This window comes from Spea bombifrons, chromosome 13 (genome assembly GCF_027358695.1).
Source record: "Spea bombifrons isolate aSpeBom1 chromosome 13, aSpeBom1.2.pri, whole genome shotgun sequence".
NCBI classification, from domain to species: Eukaryota; Metazoa; Chordata; class Amphibia; order Anura; family Pelobatidae; genus Spea; species Spea bombifrons.
Genome location: NC_071099.1, coordinates 7,878,034 through 7,896,135, shown reverse-complemented (window position 1 = coordinate 7,896,135; position 18,102 = coordinate 7,878,034). Strand labels below are relative to the sequence as shown.

The 18,102-nt window shown below is 40.5% G+C and overlaps 1 protein-coding gene across 1 annotated transcript in view; it reads left to right on the top strand.

Moving 5' to 3' along the window:
• Positions 1–18,102, top strand: part of WNK4 (WNK lysine deficient protein kinase 4) — a 166,401-nt gene that overhangs the window by 108,084 nt on the left and 40,215 nt on the right. Inside the window, exons 14-15 of the mRNA XM_053454206.1 lie at positions 2,580–2,717; positions 4,895–5,793. Coding sequence (XP_053310181.1) covers positions 2,580–2,717; positions 4,895–5,793 — 1,037 coding nt within the window. The remainder of the gene's footprint in view (positions 1–2,579; positions 2,718–4,894; positions 5,794–18,102) is intronic.

The following is an 18,102-nucleotide window of genomic DNA, read 5'->3' as shown; positions in this document are numbered from 1 at the left end:
TTTGTGTGTGTATGTTTTGAACTGTTTGGAAAGACTGATGCAGGTTACAAGACAAGCCAAGGTCACCAGAAATCAGGGAACAACGAAGAACGAGCTAAAGTCAGGAATCTGGAGGTCAGAATTAACAAGGTCAAGCCGAGGTCAAACACTGGATACCATAATAGAACGTACCCAGGAATAGGCCTATGTAACATAGGCACGACCATCAGAGGGCAAGGTCTGATGTCTACTGAGGGATTATATTGTATAGTAAGTGACTAGGCACCAATTAGGGGTTTTGAAAAGTCTGATGTCACTTCCTGTTCAGGGATTACGGAGGGCATCTTGTTTGCGGCATGATCGTAATCTAAAGTATAGGAACCTGCATGTCCATGACTTGCTACCAGCGTGGAGCCGGATGGAGATCTCCCTCTCTTCAGTGGCGGCTGCTGGATGATGGAGGGTGGTCTCCCTCTGCTCCGTGGCGGCTGCTGCGGCTGCTAGCTGGTGGAGGAGGTCTCCCTCTCCCTTATGACAGCTGGGAACTCTCGGGGTCAACACCAGAATCCTCCGGGTCGCAGGAGCAAGGTCATGACACGCCCCGCTCCCCTCCCATTTCCCCTTTAAATGGGGGTGTTTCCCGTGATGTCAACGGGAACAACCACTGACATCAGCGGGGACGCCCCCGACTTGAGCAGGGGCGCCCACTGACATCACCGGACCTCCCACCAAGTCAGGGTTACAGTATTTCTTGGTAGAGAGCAGTTTAGATGATCTCTTGGTAATTGAGTTTAAGTACAACACCTTGAGTGCTTTGAAGATTGAAAGAAGATGTTCAATGGAGTTGAGGTCCAGTGATTCCAGTGGTAAATGTATGCCAATTTGCACTCATTGCTTTCCCTTTGACTGTTGACTTTTGACTTTGATGTATGTTTTGGATAGCTTCCTGTTGAAAAATAAATCTTCTTCCATACAGCTTTAAGCCAGAAGGTTTAACATGCCTCAGGAAAATAGAGTGGTATGCCTGACACAGTTTAGATGTGTGCTTGGGATTGTTTTCCTGGTGGAAAATGATTCTTCTTCCACACAACCAGAAGGGATGGCATACCTCTGCTAATACAGTGGTACTTCTCTGTGGTCAAGTGTAGTTGATCTTGTGCAAATCATCAATCCCAGAATAAGCAAAGCATCTCCATACCTGAATCTCTGCTGCCCCCTATTTAGTTGTAAGTTTTACACACTATTGTGTTAGCATTTCATGTAAATGTCTCATCACATGAAGTCCGTGATTGGAACCAGAAATTTTACATTTTTATTTGAAAAAAACAGCATTTATTTCTTCCACTGTGACGTTTTTGTATCCTTTGGCCCATGTTAAATGATTAGACTTGAAGTGCTTTAGAGACTGCTACTCACCCATGAAGGATGTACTTTGCCACTCATCTTTTGACTTTGCTTTTGCTTACTGGGGTACAACATTTGAGCTTTCAGATGCTGTTCTATTCCAATAATTATGATTACTTGATTTACTGATCTTTTGCTGGTGTAATCACTTTAGGTCTGTATTTCAATTGATGTCCTTCTTCATACACCTGAACAGGAGCACTTTGAGTAGCATTGGTAGAAGTACTAGTAATACCTTACTAATATAATTTATGTCAGGTATTTTTCCTGAAAAGACAAATGCAACTCACGTGTGTGCTAGGATGTTACCCTTTGAGTGGAATACACTATATGGACCGATGTATTGGGACACTTAAACATTATACCAACAGGAACTTTTATGACATAGACATTAATATGTAGCTGGTCCCCCATTTGCAGTTATAACAGCTTCCACTCTTCTGGGAAAGTTTTACACAAGATTCTGGAGTGTTTCTGTGGGAATTTTTGCCCATTCATCCAGTAGAGCATTTCTGAGGTCAGGCACTGATGCTGAACAAGGCCTGGCTCGCAATCTCCATTCCAGTAAACCCCAAAGTTGTTCGATGGGGTTGAGGTCAGTGCTCTGTACGGGCCAGTCAAGCTCTTCCAACCAAGTCTTTATGGACTTTGCTTTGTGCCCTGGGGCACAATTAAGGCTGGAATAGAAAAGAGTCTTCCTCAAATTGTTCCCACAAAGTTGGAAGCATACCAGTGTTCAAAATGTCTTGGTATGCTGAGGCATTAAGATTTCCCTTCACTGGAAGTAAGGGATTTAGCCCAACCCCTGAAAATTTCACATGCAAAATTTACAGAGAATAAAAATGGCTTTGCCTTAGTGTTAATATATTCCTGAGTAATACATATCAGCAGATTACAATATGCTACTACTTTTTAATAAATGATCTAATTAAGACAGTTGGTGCTATGGGTTCAGACTTTCTGATCATATTGTATATTTATGTGAGCTATGTTTATTGGAATAACTTTGCATAACTCATTTGGCATCTCATTAAATTGTGTTTTGTTGTTATAATCATTTTTACTATTTTTACTGAACAATATAAAAGTAGTATTTAATAAAGCAATTACTAATAACACATCTTTTTCTAATTTTATTCAAGTAATTTCCCTCTTGTTATCATTTGCATAGCTAATTCTGTGTGTTTCTCTTTAAGATTTGGGGTGCACAAGTCCCACTAAAGGATATAATTCCCCAGCTCAACAGTATCACAGTAGCCCTGCATTGGACAATGATGTTTTTGGTACCTCTGGTCCTTTACTTATGTCATCTGACCTTGGATCTCTACTGCCAGGTACATGTATAGATGCCATAGATCAGTTATATGGTCAAGTTAAATCAATGGGCTTAATCCAATTAATTATCCAAAAATTAAAACCCATGGAAAAATAATGAATACATGCTAAAATCATACAAACCAGGAAGCAAAACAACTCACAGGAGTTGCAAACAGGTTCAGGACATGTAAAACACACAATTTAAATAACATAATCCCTGCTTGTCTAAACAGTTCAAGGTAAACTTCCACTGGCTTTATGTTTGCATTCTTCTCGTCTGCACCCACCCTCAGTTCACTCTCTGTGCTCCCCTCAGTTTCTATATTCTCTCTTTCCTATCCCTCTTCATTCTCCTTTCAATGAGGTAGGCCCCTTTCCTACTTACCTAAGGGGACATTTAATAATAATGTCTCCACAGAACAAGACACTCATGGGTCTTTACTTGTACAATGTGCAGATTGATGTTTCAGTCCAAATAATTTGTGAGGGTTTTTTTACCTTTTAAAGACCAGTGAGTGCCTTGTTCTGTGGAGATATGTGTATTGTAATATATATGCTATGTGTGAGTGTATATATATATATATATATATATATATACCGTATTGGCTCGGATATAGGCCGCCCCCCGTATATAGGCCGCACCCTAAAAGTTTGGTGCTTTTTTAAAGAAAAAGTTTTTTTCTTTAAAAAAGCACCAAAAAACATGCTGCCACTTTGTCCCCCCCGAGATATGCTGCCACTCTGTCCCCCCCCCGAGATATGCTGCCACTCTGTCCTTTCCCCCCCGTGATATGCCGTCACTCTGTCCTCCCCCCCGAGATATGCTGCCACTCTGTCCCCCCCCCGAGATATGCTGCCACTCTGTCCTCCCCCCCCCCGACTTACCAGAGCAGACTCCCGGGTGTCTTACGGAGCCGGAGGGGGACATCTATGCACATCGTGTATACAACTCCCGGTGCCGGCCCTGCAAGACACCCGGGAGTCTGCCCTGGTAAGTCGGGGGGGGTTAAAATGCATCGTGCGGACGTTCACCGGCAACGGCGCATCGCTGCTGCCGGTGATCGTCTGTGCGATGCACTTAGACAACCTCCCGTGCCGGTACTCCCCCCGTGGAAAGTGCCGGCAGGGGAGGCTGTCTGAGCGTATCAGACAGTAGGATGCAGGTCCCCTGCACCGCTGCGGGGGATCTGTATCCTAACCCCGCTGCCTGCCCGGCGCCCGGGACTACATGTCCCGGGCGTCGGGCGCTAGACCCCGAATATAGGCCGCACCCCCACTTTAAAGACTTAAAGTGGGGGAAAAAAGTGCGGCCTATATTCGGGCCAATACGGTATATATATATATATATATATATATATATATATATATGCTGTGTGTGAGTATGTATACTACTCACACATAGCATATATATTACCACCTCCAATATATAAACTATGTAAACTTTTTTATGCACATCTCCCCCTAGGCTTGCCACTCTGCCCCAGAAATGCCTTATACCCCAGTATGCCACCGTGCCCCATGATATGCCTTTTAACCCTCTAAATGCCACTGTGCCCCATGATATGCCTTTTAACCCTCTATATGCTACTGTGCCCCATGATATGCCTTTTGACCCCCTATGTGCCACTCTGCCTCCAGAAATGCCTTATACCCCTATATGCCACTCTGGCATTTAGGGGTTTAAAAGGCATATTATGGGGAAGAGTGGCATATAGGGAGGGATAAGGCATTTCATGAGGCAGAGTGGCCTTGAATAATTAGGCACCCAGCCTTACTTTAATGTTAAATTTATAATGGAAATAGACATAGACATTCTTTAGTTATTGGTATGCTTCTTTCTCATTTAGCTCCCTATCTTAGCAACCTCTACTGGAAGCAACTATCATACCATAATCTGCTTATTACTCAGCAGAACAGCTGAGTCTCAGCATGTATACTATTTGAGGATGTAAAATAATGTACTAATGCGTCCTGATTTCAGTACTGCATGCATCAAACTGCATTGGAGTATACGTAAAAATGGACTGCAACATCCATTTAAAAATACAAATGGATTAATATGTCAGTTTTTCCTTTTAGGTGATACAATTTTTATGATGCATGAACCTTGCTTATCCTTGTTTATCTGTAGAATTATGTTGAATTTACTGTGCCAACTACTTTCTCAACATTTTGTTTTTTTTGTTTTGCATAGGTTCCCCAATGGCAACTAGTAGAACTTGGCCTTCATTTGAAAATATTTCTACTCCAACTGGACCATTTTCAACAAGCCACTCCTTGCCAAGCTCCCAGTCTTTCCCATCTACAGCTTTTAGTTCCGTGCAGGCTGCCAACTATATATCCTCCTTGCCCCATTACATAATGCCTCAATCTTCTGCAACACCTATGTGTTCTCAGAACTCTGGGTTTCTTAGCATGTTGGGTAATTCTGCCAATAACCATAATACATTGCAGGAAGTGCTGAATAGGGGGATGGCACCACATAATATAAATAATGCTGTATCAGTCCTGACATCAAGTTCACAGCCAGCACCTCAGTGGTCTCCCACAGCTCCAATGTTTTCATTGGCTAATGTGTTATCCTTAGCAATGAGCATGGCGCAGACCTTATTACCAGTGGCATCACCTGCATCCTCTCAACCTCAGGGGATACCACCAGGAGGATCACTCTTTAGTCAGCCAGTTTCAGGACATTCTCCTGGTATGTACCCAACAAATTTCTCTCAGCCTCAAAGCCCGGTTAAGGATGGATGCTTTTCCTATGGTCAGTGCCCTTATATCTATCCTGGATCTACCCACTCAAGTGCAATGTTTCCTCCAAATATGTCAGGCAATTATACGCAGCCTTTTGTTCCACAAGATTCGGTACTACACAGTGGAATGATGGCCCACAATGTGCAACCATCAAATATGCCTGAATACCCAATGCAACCTTCTCAGCAGACTGCGATGCCACCCCCTACAGGGGCCATCCAAGACTTGCCAGACCTGCAACCAAAACTAGGAAGCTTCAAAGAAGTGTCTTCTGCAACCCTTGGAAATAAATCAACAGAATCTTCAGGATCTGTCTCTGGACAACCCATAAGTAAACCTGTAAGCATTAGTCTTTAATATGTGAGGTTTTAAGTTCTTATAGCATAAGATTGCATACTTCATGGAAAGTCTTATGTAACTGATTTTCATAAATCTGAATCATTTAGAAGGTATGTTGTCTGAGACTAATACTGTATGAAAAACGTAGGTTCCCCTCCCCATTGATAGAAAGTAGTGAGTAATGGCTTATTGGGTTGTAGCTCTACACATTCAATTTAGCAAGTACATTGATTGAAGACATTAGCATTTAAACAGCGTATTAACAGCTACGTTAATAGGTCCCACGAATCAAACTTGTATGATATTTTTGCCTTTCTTGACCAATGCTCACATTATAACCCAGCACACAATAGATGCATGTTTGGCTAAACCTCCACCTCTGCTTCAAGCCTGGAAAGCCTAGCCCAGGGGTAGGCAACCTTCGGCTCTCCAGATGTTGTGAACTACATTTGCCTTGATGCTTTGCCAGCATTATGACTGTAAGAGCATTATGGGAGATGTAGTCCATAACATCAGGAGAGCCGAAGATTGCCTACCCCTGGCCTAGCCAAATGATCTAGATATATAAGGGCTCAACAGACAACTTGCTCAAGTGCTAAAAATCTAGTCATATCCAACATGCATTTATCAAAAGGGGTCATGTCATAAAAACCATAAAAACAGCACAAAAAAGACCGAGTTGTGTTGTAAATGCAACATAAAGACCAACTTACTGTAGATACCCTGGCGGTTATATTCTGATCTATAAACAAAAACATACTTAAAAGAAAAATGCGGCAGTGGCTTAAATCCTGAAATCAGTGCAGCCCTGTAGGTTTTATGCAGAACAAACGATTTCCCTGCTACAATTGATTTAGTGTACTTTATAGATCATTGGAAAGGACCAAACTAACTTCTGAATTCAAGCTGTCTTGCTCTTCAAATATAGCGGAAGAGAGGTCAAAAATAGTTCTTCTTGTGTATGGAACAGTCTTATTAAATTTGTTTTTCACATGGCTGTTCAAAATTTTGTTAAAAGGAATAACGTCTAATCTCCCTGTGTCCTAATCCCAGTCATCAGGATGAATTTGGCATGCATTATCCCACTGCATGTGTACAGTACTGTGCAAAAGTTTTAGGCAGATGAACGAAAATGGTGTAAAGTAGATATGCTTTCAAAAATAGACATAATTATTTTTATAATTTAAAAAGTGTGTGAACACAACACAAATCAACATTTGGTGTGTGACCAACATTTGCCTTTAAAACAGCATCGATTCTTCTAGGTACACTTGCACAAGTCAGGGATTTTGTAGGCATCTAGTTAGGGGTATGATTAAACAATCATACCAAACAGGAGTTAATGATTATTAACTTAATATATAGGGCAAACCACGATCATAAACTGAAACAGAAACAGCTGTGGAAGAATAATACATTCACTAACCAAGTGAGGTTGCTGAAGACATATACCACGGCAAGACTGAGCACAGCCACAAGACAAAAATGTAGTTAAATATCAGCAAGGTCTATCCCAGGCAGAAACAAGTTTCCAGATGTTCTGTCTAAGCTATTTTCAAGAAGCACAAAGAAATGGGCAATGTTGAGGGCCATAGAAGCAGTGGTCAACAAAGGAAACAAGATGGAAGACAAATCATGCTTTGCAATCAGAAGATGCCCTGTAGTGCCATCAGTTCAGTATTGTCAGTATTGTCAGAAAACAGTGGGAACCTGGTACACCCACCTACTGTCCAAAGAAGGCTGATCAGAAGTGGTCTTCATGGAGGGCTTGCAGCCTAGAAGCCATACCTCTGAAATGGAACCAAGGTCAAGAGAATCAACTAATACAAACTAGGGGAGCACGCACCTGTGTGGCAGGTGGGGCTGATCATCCCTAATATTTGGTCAAAACCTGCAAATATGCACAGCACAAAAAATACATACTAGGGAAGCGCACAACCTAAAAAAGCATAAAAGGCATACACATTTCAATTCTCAGGTTGCTGCTAGAATAATGATCAATAAGTACACAAAACAGAAGAATTCTGTGAATAGCCACTTTGTAAAAATACCCCAGGTTTGGAAAGTCCTATCTAATTTTACATTGCTTACCAAGGAGCTGAATCAGTGGGACTGCAATGCATTTTAACACAAATAAGAACCTCCAGCAATTTAAAGCCTTCTCTGGACACCATTTGGTTTGAAGGCTCAGATTTTCCTTCTGTTCACTCACTTTGCATTTTGTTGAATGGTAAAAATGAACTGTTAACACTTTTAAAAGCATTCTAACCTTACTTAATTTGCTCAAATATGCCTAAAACTTTTGCACAGTACTGTATATGTGCACATCAGCCCGAGTACAGAGATTTGCCTCTGCCAAATGGCAGCATACCTCCAACATGTTTCCAAATTGGGAGACCTGTGTTGGGAGCCTGGTTAGGGGCAGGGTAGGTTATGGCTGCACCCCAGAGGATTTATGGTCAGGGGCAGGACTGCACGGCTACCATCTTGTGACAGTCAGCTTCATAATGTAGCAAGGAAGCCAAGTCGGAGCTTCAATGGAGGTCTGTGCTATTGCAGCACAGGCCTAGTTTGATTCACCTAATTACTAAATATCAGGACTGTGTGACCAAAAAACAGGACATTTGCAAGGTATGTGAAAGATGTCTGCTTACTGCCAGGGAAAAGTATTTATCGCTGAAACATGTTTAACTACAATAACGATTAGTGAATCAAATTCAGCTTGATCCACTGACTGTGCTGAAAAATGGGTTAAACTGTCTTTTCAAGTGAAAGGCCTGGATATTATATATATATATATCAGTATACAGTATGGTATAGTATGTTTCAACCCACTTTCTATAGACCTCATAAGCACTGAGATTTCTAAGTTTTCAAACACCTCTGCCTTAGAGTTACAAAGCAAATGGTAAACAGTGTACAAGGTTTGCTGCCATATAGGGTTAGGGCACTGAAGTGTTGAGAGAAGTCAGGTTCCGCTTTATATAAGTAAGCATATGGACCCGTGACTGGGCACTAGAGGTTCACCAAGGGCATACCTCCCACCATTCCCACATTTTTGGGCACTTTCCCACCATCCTGAGTTGCTGACAGACAGTCCTACTTTTGTAGGCAGTGGGGAGAGAATGGGCTGCTTGGAGAGATCGCTTGTTCTCCATTCACTTAACCTGCAAGGTGAAAAAGGAAATGGAGATCTGTGCTGCTGAAGCAAAGACCTCCATTGCAGCTTGCTAAAGCCTCTTTACGATGTTAGCATTACAAGGTGGTGATTCGGAAATGGTGGACAGGTGGCCATGCCTCTTATCCACCCACTTCTTTTGTGCCCCCTCAACTCTTGCCATGCATCCTCACACACAGTTGTTCTGATTTGGAGTTATTACCTAGGGTGCTTTAATTAGGGCTGGCTCCAATACTGGTTTACTGAGAGGCTGGCTTTATAGCAAAAACTATATCTTCACAATGTGTTTGATAAAACCATTTTTGTTTAATTCACTAAAAGTCTTCAAGCTTGCCTTGTTAGTGTAGTTGGAGACCAGGGTTTGGGGAGGTGTTGTTTTGAGGCCCTCAGCTTTCAATTGTTCAACAATTTTAAAGGCAGTATATTTGTGGAAGTACCGTATTTGCTCTGAAAAATACCCCTCATCTTATAATCGGGGTCGTCTTATAATCAGACCTCACATAGGTCTGACTATGAGACGACTAAGATCCAGATCACCCGCAGCTGCAGAGTGCTCTGTGAAATGCCTTTTAACCCCCTTAATGCCACTCTGCCTCCAGAAATGCCTTTTTTTTTTTTTTTTTTTTTTTTTTTTTTTTTATTCACAAATTAACAATACAAAATGACATTACAATGACCTTAAAAAAACAAACATAACATACAAGGATTCCATTGATATCGAATATTCTGTCTATGTATGGTGTCGAGTTTCTCTGGACAGGGTTCCATTCATTAGTAAAGTGTCTAAACATCAAGTTCTCCGTCAGCAAGGAGTTTTAGCCACTTTTCCCATATTACGTACTTTGTGCTACTCCATGTTGTTTGAGACAAAATCCCCTTTTCCATCTGACATTGGTAAATTAATTGGGATTTTATCTTTGCCCATATTATTACCTCGGAGGATCTCCAATTTCTGGCTATTACTATTTTTATTGCAGTCAATAAATGCAGTAGGAATTGGGTGTCTTTAGTTACGAGATTGGGTAAATTTAAGTGGAGTAATGCTCTTTCTGGGGTCAACTTCCAATGCGGGCCAAATTTATTGACTAATCTGTTTGAGACTTTTAACCATAATCTTTTTATTGGCAAACAATTCCACCAAATATGCATCATGTCTCCTTTTTCCGCTCCGCATCTCCAACAGTTTGGCAAATTGTTAGGAAACATTTTTGTTAATAATGTGGGGACCAAATACCATCTGTTCATAAGCTTATATTGAAGCTCATTTAAGTTTAGGCAGTGTATATACTTATAAGTTAAGTTTAAAGCTCTATTCCAGTCTTCATCATTTACTTTAGTATTTAAATCTTTCTCCCAGAAATGCCTTTTTAACTCTCTATACGCCACTCTGCCTCCTGAATTGCCTTAAACCTCCCTATATGCCACTCTGCCCCATAATATGCCTTTTAACCCCCTTAATGCCAGAGTGACATATAGGGGTATAAGGCATTTCTGGAGGCAGAGTGGCACATAGGGGGTCAAAAGCCATATCATGGGGCACAGTGGCATACAGGGTTAAAAGTCATATCATGGGGCACAGTGGCATATAGGGGGTATAAGGCATTTCTGGGACAGATGTGCATAACTGGGGGGGCAGGTTGGAAAATAGAAGGTAATAAAACTAAAATATTTTTCTCAATCATAGCTTTTATTAAAAAAATAGTTTACATGAATTAACATTTACTGGTAAAACTTTTTTCCTATAGGGTCATCTTATATTCAGGCTTTTTCTTTTTTCCCTAAATTAATATTCAGATTTGGGGGGGTCGTCTTATAATCGAGCAAATACGGTATTACAGATACGCTCGGCATGTGCATAAATTCAAGAAACCCAGGATAAATACTGAGGTTAAAGAATACTAGTGATTCATAAAGCTGATACGAAGTTTGTCTCCTGGAATCAGAAAGCATTATTATCTATACCAGGTTGGGTGTTTTTTAGAGATTTTTAGAAAACACCTCCATGCCAATAAAAAATGTACCATTGTTGTTTTTTTAGAAAAATGTATTACAACATAACTGGAAAGAAGAAATAATATATAATTTAAAGCTTTGACCTATAATATTTAGTAGGATACTTGGTAAATAAACATATATATTGGCTGTGTATATCTGCAGAGATAAAAGAGAGATATAATATTTATGACGGAGTGTAGAAGTTAAACTTTATACAAAATGTGTACTTTATTTTTTGTTTGTGTAACTTTAACCATGTAATACATGAGATATATACAGGCCAAGAGAGTAATGTGGTCATGCTCTTATTTAGCTGTTTTTCATTTAGCACTCTCATCTCAAGTAGTTGGTAGAGTATAGTATTTATGAAAAGAACACAGCTGTCAGCATAAACTTTGCACTAGTTTTGTAGTTTTACAATGTTTTAACATACTGTTGAATGGGTAGTACATATCACTTTTAACGTTCTATGCCCTTGTAGTAGCTTTGTAACACACCATTTCAATGTTCTATTTTATTGCTTTTAGTTATGTATTTGTGTAAGAAAGGCGTATATAGATCAGTGAGTAATTGGGTAACAGCATTACCTGCACTGTAATGTTTTATGGATAGTTGGAGGATTGGTTTGTGTAGCCAACTAGAGATGTTCTTGTGTCCAATACAAAACAATCAGAATGTAAGCTCTATGGGGCAGGGTAGTACCATTTTTCTGTGTAAAGATTTTTTTTAAAATAAGTGTTTTCCAATGGACTCATAGATTAGATAATGATATGAAATACTTAGCCACTCTCAGATAAATGGGCATGGCTATATAATGTACTGCACAGCAGGTAACGTATGGACTTTAAAAAAAAAAAAAAAAAAAAAAACTAAAATATGATTAGCTGGATGGTTAAAACTAGATAAAACTGGACAACTAGATATGCCAGTTTACAACGCTAGTTTTGTATCTCACAGTTCACCAGAAGTGTTTGCAAACCCTGCTCCTGCAAACCCTCCATTCCTGCCCATTCATCATAAGTAGTGACAAAGTATGTTGCAAGTTTACTATATCTTGGCAACAAAATAGAGCCATTTTGAAAGTGATGTCAATGTTACATTGTCTAATGAGAAGAAAAAATATTTCAGGTGAACCATGATGGTTAAATTCAGTAACATTCAACACGATGGTATATAAATAAAACTTAGAACAAAGCCTGTTTTGGCCTATTTTATATGAAACATGCCTGCAACATTATGTCATTCCAAAATTGTCAGAGGTGCTTTACTGAGATTTCTCAGATAATCTTGTTCCTATGTCTTAAACAGGCAAATGTCGATTCAGTAACATGCTGCTGACCACCAGGTTAATCTTACCTAAGGAAGTATATATATATATATATATAAAAAACTTTTTAATAAGTATAAGCATTTGGGTAATCCAACACCTCCTCTTTGAATTTAAAGTATACTATCAATATTATATTATAATTATGTTACCAGGCAAAAATAAATGAAATTGTGCTGTTCGTCCCAAACTTTCATGTTGTTTTACACAGTTTTGCAAATGTTGTACTAAAATTATTATATATACAGTACCTCATAACATCAAGGACAGATACAATATTTTCTGGGTATCAGTGTTTTATAGTGAATACATTCTGCAGCCCTACAATCTACATCAAGAGAAAAGAAACTGCAGAAATGCTTTTGCAAATAGTGTGTAACTAAAATAAATTTTTGTTCTTCTAGATGCCGCAGTCACGTAAAAACTCTTACTAATACCCAGTGGCGACTCTAGAAACAATATATAGGGGGGGCACACAAGATACCACAGTCGAACTGGGGGGGCATTAATAATTTCCACCATTAAATCATACCACTGAAAAAACACACACACACACACACACACACACACACACACACTGCCAAAAGTAATGTGCTATGGAATGATACTTTTGTTATTGGCCAATACAATACTTGATCATTCAACATGGGAAGCCTGAAGTCACAATTTAGTTAGACTAATCCTTGAAATCCTTTAAATAACACAATACCTTAACTTTTGCACTAAATGATTTCAGGGCCCCTGCTGCCCAAATATATTAATATTAGCCCCAGTTGCCGATATATATATTAATATTAGTCCCTGCTGCCGATATATATATAAATATATATATAAATATTAGACCTTGCTGCCGATAGCAGGTATAGATCAACACATTAACACACAAACCCAGCTTTGCATGTATAGATCAATTGAAATTCACTTGTGATCTCAGCACCGAAGGTATATATCAAATAAACAGAATCAGACATACAAATCCTGTATTTGCAGGTATACAATAATAATATATGAAACGTAGCATCGCAGGTATAGATCAAATAAATACATGGAAACAGCATTGCAGGTATTAATCAACTGAACAAGACATACAAACCCTGTATTTGCAGGTATACATAAATAATGTATGGAAACATAGCATAGCAGATATGGATCTACAGAAGAACACACAAAAACCCAGCTTTGCAGGTATAGATCAATTGGAATTCACATAAAAACACGGCATTAATGGTATATTTAAAACCCGCTAAATTACAGGGATAGATCACAGGTTGCACACCCCAAAGCCAGCCCTGGCGTCCACACTGCCCACATAGAACCTGGCCAGCACCCAGATAACACACATACGATTTGCCATCTTTGTCCCATATACACCCTGCCTGTGCCATCTTGGTCCCCAAGGCTCAAACATCCTGCTAGTGCCATCTTTACCCTTCCACAATTATACATCTATGATACGCACAATCAGATTAACTCATGCTCTCCCTCATTCAGACAGTTCATCCACATATTAACTCATGCTCTCCCTCATTCAGACAATTCATCCATTTTAAGAAACTACACCCCTTGGAGCTTCAAATGAGGGCTACATGTATTTCTAGGACACAAATAATGATGGAATATGTCGCTTTGGCTAGAAAATATGATTTTTCTAACCATAGCGACATGTTCATTTGTGTCTTGCGCACTCCAGGTTTGTCCTAGAAACACATGCAGCCCCTCATTTGATGCACCAAGGGATGTCGTTTTTGCAAATGTGTACTTTTTGTGCCATAATTTAACTTCCTACGTGAGCAGTACTGCCACGTCAAGGCTTCAACCCTAATTACTGACCATTCACACGCCTTTCATATCTCCATTCACTCGCAGAAGCACACACTATACTTTCCATACATTCACTCACAGAAGCACACACCATTCTTTCCCCTTACAATCCCAAAGAAATGATGGTAAAGGGAGAAAACAAAATCACTTTTACAGCAAAAATAAGTTTTGCAGTAAAAATGCAAGGCGCTCCAGGGATGAGATGGTTACTCACGTACCGCACAGGCTAAATGGCTGATTTTAATAATATTTGCAGTTCATCAGGATTTCAAAAATTGCCTCCCTCTACCGTTGGCTAAATTTAACCCCATGATCAAAGGGATCATAGGATTAAAAATTAGTATCGGCCATTTTTAAAAAGGGAATGTGACTTTTTATAGCTATATGATCGCTGTGGTAACATTGGCTACCACAGTGATCATTTAGCTAGAATACTTAAACTTTTTTTTTTTTTTTAAAGTTAAACTACTTTATGTTTAAATAATTTAATTCATTTATTTTTACATTAATTCATTTTTTTTACATTTTTATTTTTTTTAACTAAATATTTTTTATTATTTTATATATTTTATATATATTTTACAATCTATATACCGTTGGAAAGGCGAGGCGATTACCTTTCCAACGGTATATGTTGGGGGTAAGTAGCTGCTTAGATGCCTGAGATACAGGCATCTAAGCAGCATGCCCCCATACCTCTTTAACTGACAATTGTCAGTTGTTAATAAAGTTGCGCGGTGACGTCATCGCGTCATTGCGCGAGACGTCACCGGGCAGATCGGGTGGCCCCGGTGATGCCCTTCAGTGTGAGGGGCAGATCGCCGGGGTAGGTGGTGATGGAGGTCCACAGACCTCCATCAAGGTAAGGTAGCGCTAGTGACGGCATGGTGCCGTCGTTAGCACCTGACTGGGACTGCTACCGGCGGCACCATGCCGTCGTTAGCAGTCAAGGGGTTACAAATTCGGCGGGGGGGCAACAGGGGGGGCAAGGAATAACCTAGGGGGGGCAATTGCCCCCCCTTGCCCCCCTGTAGCGACGCCACTGCTAATACCCTCTAACAAGGTCTCTAAAATAAAAGTGTCTGCTGGGAGAAACATACCCCAATATAAAACATACCCCTTCTGTGCTACGGTTTTTGATTTTGTAGTACCGATTCCATCATTAGCAGGCAGGAGGCAGTGTAGGACCTGCAGAATAATTGAATCAGTAATAATAGACACATAGAGACACATTTTAAAGTAAACATATTACGGAAACAAAGACATTTTGGAACTGCTGCTTTTCTTAATTACATGCTAAGTGCAAACACATCTCCTTCTTGCCAGGGTGCAGGTACAATGTACTAAAAGATAGCCAGTGATTGTCTGCTTCAAACCCAGGAGCATGTTTTGGATCTTTTTTTCACCATTTTGTGAGTTGTTAGCAATGCCTGTATCTATAATGATTTCATGTTTTAAAAGATTTTAAATTGAATAGATTTCTGAACTGAGACCATGAGGATAAGTAGAAGGTATATAGAGTTGCTAATTGTTAATAGTAAATAAACTTATCCAAATGGATAACTTCAGACTAATAATAGGGTATTGTGCACACTAATGTCACACAGTGAAACCGGTTTATTTCTAAGTCGGAAAAACTATCGTAATGCATAACTAAAAATAGTAAATACAAAAGCAATGATTTGGAGAATCAACAAGTATAATAATGGACCTAAACATACTCCGTACTTCTGCAGGAAGATGTCAGGAACATCTGGATTAGAATCAGCCTTATCGTGAGCATGGGAGACAGGTGTTGCTCCCAGCTTCCTTTGCTGATGATTTTTTTCCTGGCCCTGACTGGTGCTGTGCCTGTATTTGCATTGTTTATTCTCTGGGTTTGATCCCTGGCCTTGGATAAAAATTACTATCTTGTTTTTCTCTTTTGGTTATGACGTTTGTTTCATTGGCATTACCTGAAATTTAAACTTCAGCCTGTATTTTGAATATTTTTATTCTGGTTTTCTTGACTTACTGTGTTTTGGCCTCCACTATGTTTGACTTACCCCTACCCTGATTTCCTGTGCGCTGGTCTCCTGGGTGTCTGTTGCTAGTTCTTGTCACTATCTCATTCCATCAAGGTCTGTCATGTACTCCCAACCTTGTCTCTAGATGGCACAAAAAAGAGAACTGAGGCTGCAGCAGCTATCAGAGATTCCAGAATCTGCCAGCCCTACACAGAGTTCGGAAAGGGCACTTGTACCACCAAGGGCCAAGTACCTGCAGGTTTGATAGAATAATATATGATTGTAGATGCGACAGTGGATGACTATACTAAACCGTTTTAAAAAGATTTAGAAAACAGAATCCAATTATAAAACAGTCCATTGGAAGATATAAAATATGGTTGGATTAACTGTTCTCAAAAATAATTAGGAATAGCTCCAATCTGAAAGTAGTTGTGCAATGTATTATTTGGATCATGTATAGAAATAACCAGGGGATTTAGATATGAAGACATGTAGCATAGCTCCAGAACACAAAAAAAGTAGAACTTAACCTAAAGAGACAGATATGCTATGTATCACGCATACATGTGGTGTATTTATTTAAGCTGTTAGTTAAGCAAAGGAAGGCACTCTCACTAATGAATGTTTATGGAAGAGGGGATTTCATTAGCATTATCATAAATAATCATCTTAGTGTGGTGCTTTAGCAGGGCTAGTCATCCAAAATATCACATGACTGCCATCTTGGCCTGCCGATTAAAGAGCAAGGTTCATTGTTCCAACTTACGTTACTGTATACATCACTGTATGTTAGAGTAGGTGAAGGGAGAGAGAGGGTCCTTTCTTGGGTAGGGTAATGGAGCTGCTGCCTTAAAACACCAAAGATGTGGCTTCTCTATGCACACAATAAAACAAATATAAATCAGAAAAGGAAAACCGGCACTCCATGAAGACAGAAGTAATCATATAAACATATAATATAAAAGATTATTAATTAATCTTTTATTCTGATGCTTGATCCCATATACCGTATTGGCTCGAATATAGGCCGCACTTTTTTCCCCCACTTTAAGTTTTTAAAGTGGGGGTGCGGCCTATATTCGGGCTCTAGCGCCCGACGCCCGGGACATGCAGTCCCGGGCGCCGGGCAGGCAGCGGGGTTAAGATACAGATCCCCCGCAGCGGTGCAGGGGACCTGCATCCTTCTCCCCGATACGCTCAGACAGCCTCCCCTGCCAGCACTTCCCACGGGGGGGGGGGTGCCGGCACGGGAGGTTATCTAAGCGTTTTACCTCTGCCCACCCCCGACTTACCGGAGCAGACTCCCGGGTGTCTTGCGGGGCCGGCGGGAGACATTTACGCAATACGCGCATGCAACTTCCGGTACCGGAAGTTGCATACGCGTATTGCGTAGATGTCCCTCGCCGGCCCCGCAAGACACCCGGGAGTCTGCTCCGGTAAGTCGAGGGGGGGGGGGGGCAGAGGAGGACAGCGACAGCGGCAGCGTATCGCGGGGAGGGAGGACAGCGGCAGCGTATCGCGGGGAGGGAGGACAGCGGCAGCGTATCGCGGGGAGGGAGGACAGCGGCAGCGGATCTCGGGGAGGGAGGACAGCGGCAGCGGATCTCGGGGATTGAGGACAGCGGCAGCGTATCGCGGGAAGGGAGGACAGCGGCAGCGTATCTCGGGGGGGGGGGACAGAGTGGCAGCATGTTTTTTTTGGTGCTTTTTTAAAGAAAAAAAACTTTTTCTTTAAAAAAGCACCAAACTTTTAGGGTGCGGCCTATATACGGGGGCGGCCTATATCCGAGCCAATACGGTATATATATAAAAATATGATGTAGAAAATATATATATACAAAATTATACAAAAAAAGAAATGAACAAACAAAACAGAATACAATGAATATCATACCAGCAGCAGAAAAAGAGAGACCGATTGACACGATTCGCACCTCAAGTGCTTTATCAAAATCTAATCCCACAAAACCAACTCTAAT